The sequence below is a fragment of the Nicotiana tabacum genome, chromosome 6, assembly GCF_000715075.1.
Source record: "Nicotiana tabacum cultivar K326 chromosome 6, ASM71507v2, whole genome shotgun sequence".
In the NCBI taxonomy this organism is placed as follows: domain Eukaryota; kingdom Viridiplantae; phylum Streptophyta; class Magnoliopsida; order Solanales; family Solanaceae; genus Nicotiana; species Nicotiana tabacum.
Genome location: NC_134085.1, coordinates 60,960,279 through 60,976,644, shown reverse-complemented (window position 1 = coordinate 60,976,644; position 16,366 = coordinate 60,960,279). Strand labels below are relative to the sequence as shown.

Below are 16,366 nucleotides of genomic sequence, written 5' to 3'. Positions count from 1 at the left end.
TTAATCACAATGCACACTACTCTTCTCCTTTGTACTGTGTTTCCTCTATCCATCCAAATTATACTCAATACTCCCTCCGTTTCAATTTATGTGAACCTATTTCCTTTTTGGTCCGTGTCAAAAAGAATGACCACTTTACTTATTTGGAAACAATTTACCTTTATGCAATGATCTATAGCCACATAAAATATATGTGACTTATTTTACACCACAACTTCAAAAGTCTTTATGTCTTTTCTTAAACTCTGTGCCCAGCAAAATAGGTTCCCGTCAATTGAAACAAGGGACTATGTAGTGTTCTCTCAGCTGCCATGGCAGTGGCAGAGTTTACTCCCTCTTCTTCATCTTTAACAAAAAAGACTAGTCTTTACTCTTACCAACTTTGCTATGTCTCAACCCAGATTTCTCATAAACGTCAATTAAGTTTTACGCCTCTCCAAAGAACCTATTATGCTAAAATATGCTGCTCTGTTACTTCTAAGTATGTTAAATTTCTTCACTTTCAGCACACGTTTGATAGTTTTGTACTAATTCTTTTTTAAAACATGTTTCTTTGTTGATTTAATGTCCCAGTGAAGTTCAAGCACCAGTGGTCACTAACGACCTAAAGAAGAAACCTGAATGCTTTGGTGTTTTCTGTCTCACTCATGATCTGAAAGCTGTAAGTTCTATTTTCTTGATGTTGTCTTTAAACAACAGAAAACTATATATGCATTACCAAGTATTTCCGTGTTTTAGCCTTGCTTTAGCTGTGCTGTAAAATTCATAAGTATTTCAGTCTGTTGCCCTGCTGCACTCTGTTTTACATTTAGGGGTTTGGAGAATCATTTTGTCTTTTAGACATAGCTAAAAACACTAAGTGGTCATTGTTAGTTTGTTACCCTAGCTCATTGAGATGCTTTGAATTCTAGTTGTTCAAGAATTAGAATTGGTAAAAGCTTTTATGGTGGCAGGTTAGAATGAGGGTTTCTTTCTTGCCCCCAATTTGACCAAAAGATTGGTAACCTCTTACCCAAACCACTCTGAGTATCTTTTTTCCGTAACACTAGTGTCCATGCCAACTTACATGCACCTAGACCATTCCACCGATTATGTGTATCTCCTACTAGTACAAGTATCGGATAACTCAGTCCAAAGATGGGTATTATTTAATGAGGTGTAGCATATTATATGCATCTTCTTCCTACATTACCTTGACTTTGCAAACATTATTTACTCCCTGAAAACTTTCAAAGGTGTTTATAGTGAAGTATTTATTTTTAATTTTTTTTTGATCATTATACATTTACTTCCCTGGATTTAGAAAAGTTTTCCTTGGGAAAGCTATAAACTGTCGACCTCAACAAATTCTGCCAGTTCTCTCACAGAATGTTAAAGAAATTAGTAAAAGAACAATTTAATTTTCTTCCCATCCTAATACTTGGATTTGATCCGGGAAGGATTTTCAAGCTGTCGATATTCGCCCATAGGTTCACAGCCTTGGAATCCATTTACTATAAACATCTAGATTTTAGTAGAGACTGAACTTCTATCTCGCACATATGACCAATACCCTTTTAAGTTCAACCCAGAGATCTATACGAGGAGATAGAAGAAACAAGAAGCAGTTCCAGAGATACAAGTGGGATCTGAATCCTTGTGAATAACATTACTAGAATTGCCAGTACAGATATAGGACTAGGATTTGAAGTTCATTCGTTGTACTCCAATGGTACAAACAACCTAAAGGTTTTGCTGGCTATTATCAATTGCTAGACTTTTTAATGAAAGCAGAAGGAAAGACACACTATACAACTTTTGTATGCTGGATTAGTAATTGATGATTATGCATAATCAAAACCCAAGCCAACTCTTTCTGAAAGTTATCTTCAGTTTACAACGAAAAGTTATATAGTTGAATAGTTAAACGGCATATATCTTTGGCTTTTAATTAGTATTGAATTTTAAGCATAATCTTTGTCAACAGGAAGAAGAGACCAGTTGTTGGAAGAAGTTTATAAATGTCAGTGTTTCAGGTGCTGCCGGGATGATTGCTAATCATCTTCTTTTTAAAGTAAGAAGCACTTTCCTTATTAATTTTACTAAATGCTAGACACGTTTACTTCAATCACAATGCAAAACCATGCACAATTTTCTTCAGGAAGAGAATGCAAATAGTGAGCATATTGCTTGACTAATTTTTCAGACTGCATGACGTAAAAAGTCATAGAGGTAGTCATGTGCCCTCGAGATTAACGGATTGTCAGAGTCAAAATTGCATGTGCAACGTGTGACCCCGTTCCGTAGTTGCTTAATTTCATCCACTATCTAAATCCGGTTCTCACCATGTAGACAATCTTTCATTTTAATCAGTTTCTTGGCAAGAATGTTTTAGTGGACGGAATCTTATCTAGTACTATATTTTTTCTTTGAAATGGCTGAAGTAGAATAGATGCACTGCTGGTTCATCTAAAGTAATGAACTTAAAGCATGAATTAACTGATTGGACGTATGTTATCTAGCATCATCATGTTTGTTCTTCTCAACCAGTATGAAATTTCAAAAGATTCTTAAGCATCACATAAAACCTGGGAAAGTACATAATTTGTTTCAATTTGTCCAGCTTGCAGCAGGTGAAGTTTTCGGGCCTGATCAACCAATCGCATTAAAATTATTGGGGTCTGAGAAGGTAGGTGTTTTCCATATCCTATCAACATCAAATTTTTTGGAGGATCCTTCAGGGACTAAAATATGTGTTTTTTCTTATTTTCTCCTCTTTCTTTCTTGTTTTTAGGGTATGTTTGTGGCTTAACTGTAAAAATAATTCTTGTCTATCCTTATGATTTAAGCACTAATGAACTTGTCCAACATTAATATAGAATATAACGTGCTTGTTTTCTGATGTTGGACTAGACATGTTTACTTTCTTATTATAGCCAACTTTCAGCTCTTTGCTTTGCTTGCTTTCTGTGAGATTCGTTATCACTAGCTGTAGGACTAGGGATGGAATTCCTACTTTTGTTGATGAATATCTGCTTTAATCAACTCTTAGATGTCACGATGTAGGAGTTGCTATGGAACTGTAAGACTCCTTGTATCCTTTGCTTAGGGAGGTCAGCATAGGCATAGATCCTTATGAGGTGTTCCAGGATGCTGAATGGGCACTTCTCATTGGAGCAAAGCCCCGAGGCCCCGGAATGGAACGAGCTGACTTATTGGATATAAATGGCCAAATCTTTGCTGAGCAGGTATATTCTTCTAGTTGTTCTGGGAGTTTCTGTTTCAAAAGGAAGACAGAAAGTAGAAGTTATTGAATCAAGCTTTTCATATAATCATTACAGGGAAAAGCTCTCAATGCTGTTGCATCTCGTAGTGTCAAAGTGATAGTGGTGGGAAACCCTTGTAATACCAAGTAATATACTATTTCACTTGATAACAAGTCTTCTTTAAATACCACTCTGTGCGTTGCTAATATCTCTCTATTCCTCTCTAGTGCATTGATTTGCTTGAAAAATGCTCCAGACATACCTGCAAAGAATTTTCATGCGTTGACAAGATTAGATGAAAAAAGAGCAAAATGCCAGGTAAGCTACCTCATTAAACATCATATAGTTTCTTTGCCGTGGTGAAGAGAAAACATTTAACTTATGTGTCGCATGGTTTGTAGCTTGCTCTGAAAGCTGGAGTCTTCTATGACAAAGTATCTAATGTGACCATCTGGGGAAACCACTCAACCACTCAGGTTTATGATAAGATTCTCTCATTCAATGGTATTTTTCAATTGCTTTACTATTCCTGCTGTAAGTAACAGTCAGTTTCTTGCTATCAGGTTCCAGACTATTTAAATGCAAAAATTAATGGTTTTCCGGTCAAAGAGGTCGTTAGAGACACTAAATGGTTGGAGGAAGAGTTCACCGAGAAGGTTCAAAAGGTGTGTCGATTTGGCTTTGCCTTTCTTGTGTTTTTGTCAAAAGAGTCTAATGCTTAGCGTTGATCTCCAGAGAGGTGGTGTACTAATACAGAAATGGGGAAGATCTTCAGCTGCATCGACTGCTGTATCAGTTGTGATGCAATAAGGTCTCTCGTGACTCCAACGCCTGAAGGCGATTGGTTCTCCACTGGGTAAGTTCATGAATCTTCTATCTATTTAGAATGGGAGAAGCAAAAGCACTACATTAAGACAAGCGTCTTAACCACAAAAAGCCAAGTGGCATTGTTAAGACAAAATAAACTACTTTTCTAATTAACTTTTTTTTGAATTTTAAATTTTGAATTAATTGGTTACACTACTTGAATTAGTCTTAAAATCTATATCTATATATTATTAAAAGGAGAGGAAAAAGTCATCTCCTTAAGCCAAGTGGCAGCCTAAAAAAAAGCCACTTGGCATATTTAGTTAATAATTAACTATTGATTATTATTTTTGAATTTAAATATCTATAAAAAATTAATATAAGAAAAAAAATTAACAATTCAAATTGGGAAGTAGTTTCTTCCAAATACACACACAAACACACACACACACACATATATATATATATATATATATATATATATATATATTATTATTATATATTACTATATTTATTTATTATTATATTATAGGGAATAGGAATAGCAAAACAGTCCGAGAATGCCAAGTTTCACAACCAAAATTCAACAAGTGTCAAATTTTAGGAACAAACCTCCAAAAAATTTGAATATTCAAAAATAATTTAAAAAATTAAAATAAAAAAAATTAATAATTCAAATTGGGGAGTAGTTTCTTCCAAATATATATATATATATATATATATATATAGCTATTATTATTATTATTATTATTATTACATATTACTATATTTAAACACTATTATATTATATATTATATATTATATATTATTATAGAGAATAGGAATAGCAAAACAGTCCAAGAATGCCAAGTTTCACAAACAAATTCAACAAGTGTCAAATTTTAGAAACAAACCTCCCAAAAATTTGAATATTCAAAAACAATTTAAAATAAATAAAAAAATTAAAAATCTTAAACCTTCTGATACATTTTACTACAACATCAACAAGGATAGTTTTTTAAATGCTTTGTTAAACCTAAAAATTCGAAAACCATAAATGCTCCAAGTCTAAATTATTAACTGCCGATATCAGACAAACGGAAAGAGAACTCTAGAATTAGCGTCACATTACAAATTGAACCTTCTTTTTTCTTTTCAAAATTAAACATTCAGAGTGTTTATTAGATGCCTTGAAGTTAAAAAATGTATACCAAGACAAATAGTTGTTTCTTTCCATTAAAAGAGAGAGAATATTGTTGTACTAATTTGATAGTATTGAGAAAAAGAGATTTGACACTTTTAGAATAAAATCTAAACTATTTTTGATTAATTTAAATTATATATTTATATATCTATATCTATATTTATATATAGATTCACTCATCAAGAATATAAAAAAATATTATATTACAAAAGAAAGTAGCAGGCATAAATATTAAATAAATTAATATGTTAATAAAAATTTCTATTAGCAAAAATATTATTTAAATAGTGACAAAAATATTAGATAAAATAATATGCTAATAAAAATTCTAATTAATAATATAGTAATATTAAACATCTATCTATATAGAATAAGAGAAGCAAATCAATGTGATAAGGTCAAGTGTAACAACAAATACTTAGCAACTGTCAAATTTTGGACAAACGTCCAACAAATTTGAATATTCAAAATTTATTTTTTTAAAAATGAAAAAAAAAATCAGAAAGAAATTAACTACCTAAAATTAACACTCAAACGTGGGTGAGGGTTAGTTTATCTTAGTTAATTTCTTTGTTTCTTTTTTTTAATATGTTTTTTCGTTTTTTTTTAAAAATAAAAAGTTTATTTATTTATTAAAAATCAGACAATATTGAACAACAGAATAAACTTAAAACAAAAAAATATTTTAAGAGTAATAAAATTTATATCTTTTATTATATTACAAAAAGAAAGTAGCAGAAAAAATACTAAACGGACTAATATGCTAATAAAAAGTTCTATTACAAATTATCTTTCTTGCGCCAAGTAGGCTGAGAATAAAAAATACATAACAAAAAAATTATTCGATGACTATATGAGTCCCTTTAATTTAATAAAGATTTTATTCATTAAAATTCAGATAATATTATTGAAAATAATAGAATAAAATTTAAAACAAAAAATATTTCATGAGTAATAAAATATATATCTTTTATTATATTACAAAAATAAAGTAGTAGACAAAAATATTAAATAAAGTTATATGCTAATAAAATTTCTATTAACGATATAATAATATTAAATATTGGATATATAGAAAAAAAATATAGAACAAAATAATGTCTATATAAGTCCCTTTAATTTAATAGATATTTTATTCATTAAAATTCAAATAATATTGCTGAGAACAACAGAACAAAATTTAAATAAAAAAATATTTCTAGAGTAATAAAATATATATTTCTATTATATTACAAAAAGATAGCAGAAGATAAAAATATTAAACAACGTAATATGCTAATAAAATTTTTTATTAACAATATAATAATGCAAATATTGGTTAATATAATGGGTAAGGTCTGCGTACACACTACCCTCCCTAGATCACACGGTGTGGGATAATACTAGATATGTTGTTGTTGTTGTTGTTGTTGTATATAAGTATATTTAATTTAATATAGATTTTATTATTGGGTATATCGTATTGACAAATAAGATGACAATTAAAATTTATAAAACAATACGATCTAATATGTTCAAATAACCCCGATCATAATTTAAATTAATTCATATTTTTTAATATCGGCCGCGCATCGCGCGGGTATGACTATTAGTTATCAATAAAAAACAAAAATACAAAAAAATATTCTACTCATTTAAATTGGAGTTTTTAAAATTATTTTACAATAAAAAAACAAAAATAACAAATAATAAAAAACTACCAAATCAAATTGGAGAGTAATTTCTTCCTAATATAGTTGTAGTAGTGTGTATATGTGTGTGTGTATATATATATCTGTGTGTGTATAAGACTTATAAAAATCATTATAATTATTATGAGAAAAGTCGTACATATACACATAACTAAAATAATAATAAACGATTAGTCATAAATGAAGAATACTAAAAAACAAATCAAATGATATCGTAAAAATACATATACAAACTAAATTTCTCATGTAGGAAAATTTAGTTAATAAATAGAACTCATAATTTCATAATAAAAAATACAAATTATAAAGAAACTATTAGGATATTATACATAAGATAATAAATTATACATAAAACACATTTTATTAGTTAGTAAAAATATTAGTACGTTTTTTTATAAAAATAATAAAAGGCTTATCTCTTTATACTTTTGATGAATTCAAAATTATAATTTAGTAAAAAAAATTATATTATTTAAATTTTCAGCAAAATATAAAATGAAAAAACTAATCAAAATTATAGTAGAAAAGAATGTACGAAAAGAGGTGGATAAAGATAATTTTATATTATTTATATTTTGAAATAATTAATAAATAAAATATAAATATATAGCACTCAAGAAAATTATTGATAAATTTATACGATTGAAGAATTTTAAGCAGTATAACATAAGTATAAGAATATATATTTCCAGAATAAGAAAATATATACGTATTTTCTACTAGAAGAGAAGTAGTATCAAAATATTAAGCCAATTGAAAAATTAATAAAAAATCACATTAGTGAATGTATGATACTAAGTACTTACTAATTTAATAAAGAATAAACAAGAAATAAATAATTTATTTGTTTACTATAATACTTTGTATCCTTTGATTTTTTATAGATTTTATTATATTTATGTACACTATATTAAATAATAAAATAATAACTAATATTTATTAAAATAATATGATATATAAGATCATAATTTTATAAGATTAATATTCCGTTAAATTATCCGCACATCGCGGGTTCTAACACTAATTCTTCATAATAAGAGAATCGAGTTGTCTATTAGTGACTTCAATGAGCTACTATGGGGAAAGACGCATACTGAACATTAATGTCTCCCCCCTCCTCAACCACCCCCGGCTTCAGAAAGTACTGGAATATCACTAGAAGGTGGTTTGGTTTCACTTTGGTTATTTTTTATTTCCAAATAAAAATATCAACTATTGGACGAACCAGTAGATGTGCCTTCAGCAGTGGGAATGGTGAGTGCTGTGGCACTTCATACTCACACACTAGAAATCCCGATTATCATAATTAGCTGAAATGGAAGCCAAGCTTTTATTAAGATAAGCATATGAATATTTAATCCAATCATATCTTCTGTCATATAGCTAGTTTATGGCTCTTTATTGTCCGGTTACATGGTATATAATTGTCATTTATGAGCTCCTGTGTGATTCGGCTCTGATAATGCAGGTGTACACCGATGGAAATCCTTATGGGATAGCAGAGGGTAGGGGTGTCAAATGGGCGTGTTGGGTCAATTTTGGGCGGGTCAAAATGAGTTGAGTCAATATTCGACCCGCCCAAAAGTTACTTGGGCTAAGATGGGTTGGGTCAAGATGGGTTAAAATTCGGGTCATAACCCAACCCGCTCAACTCTTATTAAACTTTAATTAATATGTTTTATTTTCTTATAAATTGTATAATTACTAAATAAAGCTTTTTTGTTTTTGTTATGGTCATATTTAAAATATTAAACAAAAAATAAAATTATTTCTAAGATATTTTGACAAACTTACTCATGGATCAATTTGGGCTAAAAATTAGCCCAACTTTAAATGGGTTGAAATGAGTTAGGTCAAGATGGACTAAGTTCAATAAATGAGCGGGTCAATAACCAATCCAACCTTGGGCGGGTCATTTGGGCTTGGGCCAAATTTGACAGCCCTAGCAGAGGGTATAGTTTTCAGCATGCCATGCAGATCAAATGTTGGTTATTTCCTTCTGTTCCCAATTTATTGTTGAAGTTTGGCAAATTTTTGTCCCACATCGGTGGGCTCTTGAGTTTTGGGAGGATTTTCCCCCTATAAAAGAAGACCTAATGTTTAGGATTTAAACACACCTCTCATTTGTCTTCTCATCTGTTTAAGGCATTTGTATCTTCTCTCTTTAGTATTATTTCACTTGTATTTTTGGAGTGAAATAAAATATTGGTTGTGTCCGAGGAGTAGGCAAAATTAGCCGAACCTCGTAAATTCTGGTGTTTCCTTTATTGTTGTTTTATTGTCTTATTTATTATTTGGTAGCTGTCATAATTTTTGGTATAGTAGTTGTGACTTATTCACACTATATACATTTGACTTCCGCAACAATTGGTATCAGAGCCAAGGTACTGTCTAAGTATGCTCTGTGGTTGCAGCATAGTCTGATCTTCCACATCAGAAAAGATTTATCTTGGTAACTGAGTCAAGGTTCTGTCTGAGTATGCTCTGTGGTTGCAGCTTAGTCTGATCTTCTACATCAGGAAGGAAATAATCTTGATTTGTGTCGTCAGCTATTAAATAATATTTGTGTCAAATATGGGAGACAATAAACAAGAAGAATCTACATCAAGTGTCAACAACACGTCATCATTGGCATCTTCGCTTATGACAAGAATTGTGTCAAATGCGAAATTTGCGGTAGAAATATTTGACGGGTCCGGACATTTTGGGATGTGGCAAGGCGAGGTTCTAGATGTCCTTTTTCAACAAGGGCTAGATCTGGCCATTGAAGAAAAGAAACCAGATGTTATTGGAGAAGAAGATTGGAGAATTATCAACCGTGTTGCTTGCGGTACCATTCGATCCTACCTTGCTAGAGAGCAGAAATATCCATACACAAAGGAAACTTCTGCAAGTAAATTATGGAAAACACTGGAGGATAAATTTTTGAAGAAAAACAGTCAAAATAAATTGTACATGAAGAAGAGACTGTTTCACTTCACCTATGTTCCTGGTACCATGATGAATGAACATATCACCAGTTTCAATAAGTTGGTCACAGATTTGCAAAATATGGATACAACTTATGATGATGGTGACTTGGCCTTGATGTTGTTGGCGTCACTTCCTGATGAGTACGAGCACCTTGAAACTACTCTACTCCATGGAAATGACGAAGTTTCTCTCAGAGAAGTTTGTTCGGCTTTGTACAACTATGAACAAAGAAAGTGAGAAAAACAGAAGGGTGGAGAAGGAGAAGCACTATTTGTGAGGGGTCGTCCTCAAAATCAAACGAGGACAAAGAAGGGAAGATCCAAGTCAAGATCCAGACCCAGCAAAGATGAATGTGCCTTTTGTCGAGAAAAAGGGCACTGGAAGAAAGACTGTTCGAAGTTGAAGAATAAGGCCAAATATAATAATGGAAAGGCCATTATGGATTCAAATGTAGCTGATTGTGATGATTCAGATTTCTCATTAGTTACAACAGAGTCATCAACATCATCAGACATATGGTTGATGGACTCGGCTTGTAGCTATCATATGTGTCCCAACAGGGACTGGTTCGTGGATTTTCAAGAAGGAGAATATGGAATTATTCACACAGCGGATAACAGCCCTCTTACCTCATATGGGATTGGTTCAATACGATTAAGGAACCACGATGGAATGATCAGAACATTAACAGATGTTCGATATGTACCAGATTTGAAGAAGAATCTCATCTCTGTGGGAGCCCTTGAATCAAAAGGGTTCAAAATCATTGCAGAAAATGGAGTGATGAGAGTATGCTCCGGTGCACTAGTGGTAATGAAGGCTAATCGGAAGAATAATAATATGTACCGCTATCGTGACAGTACAGTTATTGGGACATCGACAGTGACATCTAGTGACGACAAAGAGGCAGAAGCAACCAAGCTATGGCACATGCGCTTGGGACATGCTGGAGGAAAATCCTTGAAAACTCTATCAGATCAAGGATTGTTAAAAGGAGTCAAGACTTGCAACTTGGAGTTTTGTGAGCATTGTGTTAAAGGGAAACAGACAATGGTTAAATTTGGTACAACGATCCATAATACTAAAGGCATTTTGGATTATGTACACTCTGATGTTTGGGGTCCTTCCAAAACGCCTTCATTGGGTGGGAAGCACTATTTTGTAACCTTTGTTGATGATTTTTCCCGAAGAGTATGGGTGTATACAATGAAGAGCAAAGATGAAGTGTTGGGAATTTTTCTCAAATGGAAGACGATGGTGGAGAATCAAACAGGCAAGAGGATCAAGTGTATTCGCACAGACAATGGAGGTGAATACAAAAATGATCATTTCAATAAGGTCTGTGAAAATGATGGCATCGTCCGACACTTCACTGTTAGACATACACCACAACAGAATGGAGTGGCAGAACGTATGAACCGGACCTTGCTGGAGAAGGTACGGTGTATGTTGTCCAATGCTGGCTTGGGCAAAGAATTTTGGGCTGAGGCAATTACATATGCATGCCACCTCATTAATCGCTTACCATCTGCTGCTATTGATGGCAAGACACCATTTGAAAAATGGTATGGAAAGTCTGCTGTAGATTATGACTCTTTGCACGTGTTTGGCTCAACTGCATATTATCATGTGACAGAGTCAAAATTGGATCCAAGGGCAAAGAAGGCTATTTTTATGGGAATTACTTTTGGAGTCAAAGGATATCGCTTATGGTGTCCTATGACAAAGAAAGTAATATTCAGCAGAGATGTTACCTTTGATGAATCTGCTATGGTAAATAAGGTAACAGAAGATACCAAACAAAATGAAGGTGCTTCTAAGCAGGTGGAGTTTGAGGGAAAATTTATTTTTCCTACACAAGAAGCAGAGGAGGAAACAAATGAAGATTACCCTCTGGAAGGAGAGCCAGTAGAGGAGATTCCAACTCAGGAACCTCAACAACAACTTGAATCAATAGCAACCAGCAGGCCAAAAAGAACAATAACGAAACCTGTTCGTCTCATAGAGACGGTTGCTTGTGCAACCTCAATTGTAGCTGATGATGTTCCTACTACTTATAAAGACGCTGTCCAAAGTTCAGAAGAAGATAAGTGGAGGATTTCCATGAATGATGAAATACAGTCCCTTCATCAGAATCATACATGGAGATTGGCCAATCTCCCGAAGGGAAAGAAAGCAATTGGGTGCAAATGGGTATTTGCAAAGAAGGAAGGATTTCCTAACCAAGTAGATGTTAGCTACAAAGCAAGATTGGTGGCCAAAGGATATGCTCAAAAGGAGGGAATTGATTACAATGAAGTGTTTTCTCTAGTTGTAAAACATTCCTCCATTAGAATTATGTTGGCTTTGGTAGCACAATTGGATTTGGAACTAGTTCAGATGAATGTAAAAACTGCGTTTTTACATGGAAACTTGGAGGAGGAAATCTACATGACTCAGCCAGAAGGATTCAAAGTTGCTGGAAAAGAAAATATGGTGTGCAAACTTGAAAAATCATTGTACGGATTGAAACAATCTTCTAGACAATGGTACAAGCGATTTGACGAGTTTATGTTGCGGCAAGGGTACAAGAGAAGCAAATACGATCATTGTGTGTATTTGCACAAGCTTAAAGATGGTTCCTTTGTATATCTTCTCCTATATGTTGATGATATGTTGATAGCTTCCAAGAATTTGGAAGAAATTGATAAGTTGAAGATTCAACTGAAGAAGGAGTTCGAGATGAAGGATTTGGGCGAGGCAAAGAAAATTCTTGGTATGGAAATAATTAGAGATAGACGTTCAAAGAAACTCTGTTTATCTCAAAAGGAATATTTGAAGAGAGTACTTCAACGTTTTGGCATAGATGACAAGACTAAGTCAGTTAGTACTCCACTTGCTTCCCATTTTAAGCTAAGTACTACTATGTCGCCAATGGATGAAGCTGAACGAGAGTATATGTCAAAGGTACCATACGCAAATGTTGTTGGTAGCTTGATGTATGCAATGGTTTGCACAAGGCCTGACATTTCACAAGCTGTTGGAGTTATTAGCAGATATATGCACAATCCAGGGAAAGAGCATTGGCAAGCTGTGAAGTGGATTCTACGGTATATTCATAATACTGTAGATGTCGGGTTAGTTTTTGAGCAGGAAGACAATCAGTCTGTAGTTGGATATTGTGACTCAAATTTTGCGGGTGATCTGGACAAACGAAGATCAACTACTGGTTATGTGTTTACTTTTGCAAAGGCACCAGTTAGTTGGAAGTCTACTTTGCAGTCAACAGTTGCTTTGTCTACAACAGAGGCAGAGTATATGGCTATTACAGAGGCTGTGAAGGAGGCAATTTGGCTTCAAGGATTGCTAAAGGAGCTTGGTGTTGAACAAAAAGGTATCACAATTTTTTGTGATAGTCAAAGTGCTATTCAATTAGCGAAGAACCAAGTTTATCATGCAAGGACGAAGCACATTGATGTTCGGTATCATTTCGTACGAGAAATCATAGAAGAAGGTGGAGTCACGGTGAAGAAAATTCATACTACGGAGAATCCTGCTGATATGCTGACAAAGGTGGTGACTGCGGTCAAGTTTCAACATTGTTTGGATTTGATCAACATTGTTGAAAACTGAAGATTAAAGATGAAGACACAATCAAAATTTGTTATTGAGAGAAAATTGAAGATGTAGAATTTTGCCAAGGTGGAGATTTGTTGAAGTTTGACAAATTTTTGTCCCACATCGGTGGGCTCTTGAGTTTTGGGGGGATTTTTCCCCTATAAAAGAAGGCCTAATGTTTAGGATTTAAACACACCTCTCATTTGCCTTCTCATCTGTTTAAGACATTTGTATCTTCTCTCTTTAGTATTATTTCACTTGTATTTTTGGAGTGAAATAAAATATTGGTTGTGTCCGAGGAGTAGGCAAAATTAGCCGAACCTCGTAAATTCTGGTGTTTCCTTTATTGTTGTTTTATTGTCTTATTTATTATTTGGTGGCTGTCATAATTTTTGGTATAGTAGTTGTGACTTATTCACACTATATACATTTGGCTTCCGCAACAATCTGGTTAACCTTTTTCGTTGCAAATCTAATATTCTTCTGCTTGCAGGGTGATGGTGACTATGAACTTGTCAAGGATGTACTAATTGATGACTACTTGCGAAGCCGAATAAAGAAGGTTATTTACCTTTTTTTTCTTTCGCAATAAAAGAATATGTCATTTGATGGCAAATTAGTAGATCAGATTGGCATGGACATGTTTAAACATATAAAGCCAAAAAGCTCCAACTCAAGATGCTACTTTCTGTTCACATAAACATTCATGAAGAAGTTAATTAATCTGGTGTTTGTCTATGGTTTGCAGTCAGAAGACGAGTTGCTTGGTGAGAAGAGATGTGTCACCCATCTTACAGGGGAGGTGAGGTTTTGTTTTACTTTGTTTTGTTATTCTCCTCGATCTCTTCACGGGTGGTGAGACTGAAATTATGTTCTCTCTTTAGGGTATTGCTGTCTGTGACCTACCAGGGGATACAATGCTCCCCGGAGAAATGTGAAACCACAGAGCCAAGCCAGGTTATCAACAACTTTTGACCTATCTGTCTGTCTTGCAAAATGGGCTTAGATTCTGTGGATACAAAGCTAAAGGAAAATGTAATTTGTATGCAAAGGATCTATGTAAGTATATAGAACAGATTTGATTGCAGTCTACCAATATATAACTGGTTGACTAGGAAATTATGTCTGAGGAGAGAATTGCCAGGGGAATCCGAATTGCTACTTAAGTGCTTTTGAGATTGTAGAATTGGCATCCTCACTTGAGCAGAAAATAAATGAAGCTTTTTAGACTGAAGAAAGAAGCTCGCTGGAAGAGGTAATTTCAACTTTCTAAGGCATCTAAGATCCATGTTGTTGGACTTGGACATACCAGGAATTACAGTTCCTTTTTCTGTTTTGCCGGGAAACTTTGTATTCTTTCCAAGTATTAACATCAACTGAAGGACTTGTGGGCATATAGTATTAGAATTATTAAAGTGAAATTGATTGCTTATTGTACTAGATTCTTTCAGCCAAACCATCACCCACAAGGAACAATAATTATGAGCGTCTCCCAAAGCTTTGTCTCATCTTGGGCCCGTGTACAACACGGCAGCCCCTTACTAGTTATAATTATCCATTTTTTCTTCCTATACAATGTTTGAAATTTATTTATCAAAAATTGTTCTAATTTTTTATATTACATGTCCTAAATAAGAATTACTTATAAATTATATACAATTCATTATTAGTACCTTACATTTAAGAATTTAGTTACATCTTTTTCCTATTTTCCCTCCACTCCTCTTTATCTCCTCTCTCCATTTACATTCCTTTTTATTTTTTGCTAAAGTGCGTAAGTCCTTCGTTCAATATCTTAACTTCACGTTTTCCTTTTTGGGATTTTTTATGCTAAAGTGCTGGTAAGTACCTCGTTCAATATCCCTCGTTCCCTATTATATGTTTTTTTTTATGGCAGTCCCTTTCTTTTATTTTCCAATTTATAAATATTGCCGTTTTCCCTGTTTTCCATTTTTTTTATGTTGGTTGGTTTTTATTGTGTTTGATTCCACCTTTTTTTAAATGAGTAAAACAATTTTTTTTTTGTTTCTTATATTTGTTCAGATAATCTCAAAAGGTACCATTGACCCAATAATTTAATAGGCATGTACCCAACCTGAATTATAGTGGTGAATATGCAAACATGACATATATATCAATGATCTCGAAATTAATTGTAGTTGAAGCGTGAGTAGAGCATAGAGATGATAAATTTGTATAGTACAACGACATACAAATTAAAAAATAAATTTTGTAAAAATTTGATACATCTACAACATCATATAAACTAAAAATAAATTTTAAACAACTAATTATATAATATACAACTTATTCATAACTTATCTACAACTTTCTTACATTATATTTACCCAGTTAAATACAACTACAACATCATATAACTTAAATAAAATTTTCATACAATATGTCTTTTGTATGTATTTTGTATATGATTTGTATATATTTTGTTAGTGGTGTGTGCTTCTTCCTGTCTTAAATTCCAATCAAAACTTACTCTCTTAATACAATTTTGATACATATCAACAACTTTATGTAAAAAGATAGTAAACTTAAATACAACGATTCATACATTATACACCTATTTTTCAACTTTCATACAACATTCAAATAAAAAAAAATAACTACAATAGAATACAATTTACATGCAGTTATAATACTACTTGATGTTTTAAGCGTCAATGCCACACAAGAGGGGGGTGATTTGTGTGGTCCCCAATTTTCGCTTAACTAAACTATATAAGGACCTGGTTCTTCTAGGTGTTCGAACTACTACTATTTGTGGAATAATAAATACAGAAAATAACGAACACGAAGATTTTACGTGGAAAACACCTGGCTCAAAAGGTGAAAAAACCACGACCTACTACTCAATA

The 16,366-nt window shown here is 32.9% G+C and overlaps 1 protein-coding gene and 1 pseudogene across 1 annotated transcript; both read left to right on the top strand.

The window, feature by feature from the left end:
• Positions 1-311: 311 nt before the first annotated feature.
• On the top strand, positions 312-2,791 carry LOC142161739 (malate dehydrogenase [NADP], chloroplastic-like). Its single transcript, XM_075255446.1, has 5 exons — positions 312-481; positions 574-661; positions 1,967-2,053; positions 2,603-2,668; positions 2,774-2,791. Exons 1-5 carry the CDS (start codon positions 312-314, stop codon positions 2,789-2,791), a joined length of 429 nt encoding a protein of 142 aa, XP_075111547.1.
• A 262-nt stretch (positions 2,792-3,053) lies between these two features.
• On the top strand, positions 3,054-15,008 carry LOC107772610 (malate dehydrogenase [NADP] 1, chloroplastic-like; annotated as a pseudogene).
• Positions 15,009-16,366: the final 1,358 nt, after the last annotated feature.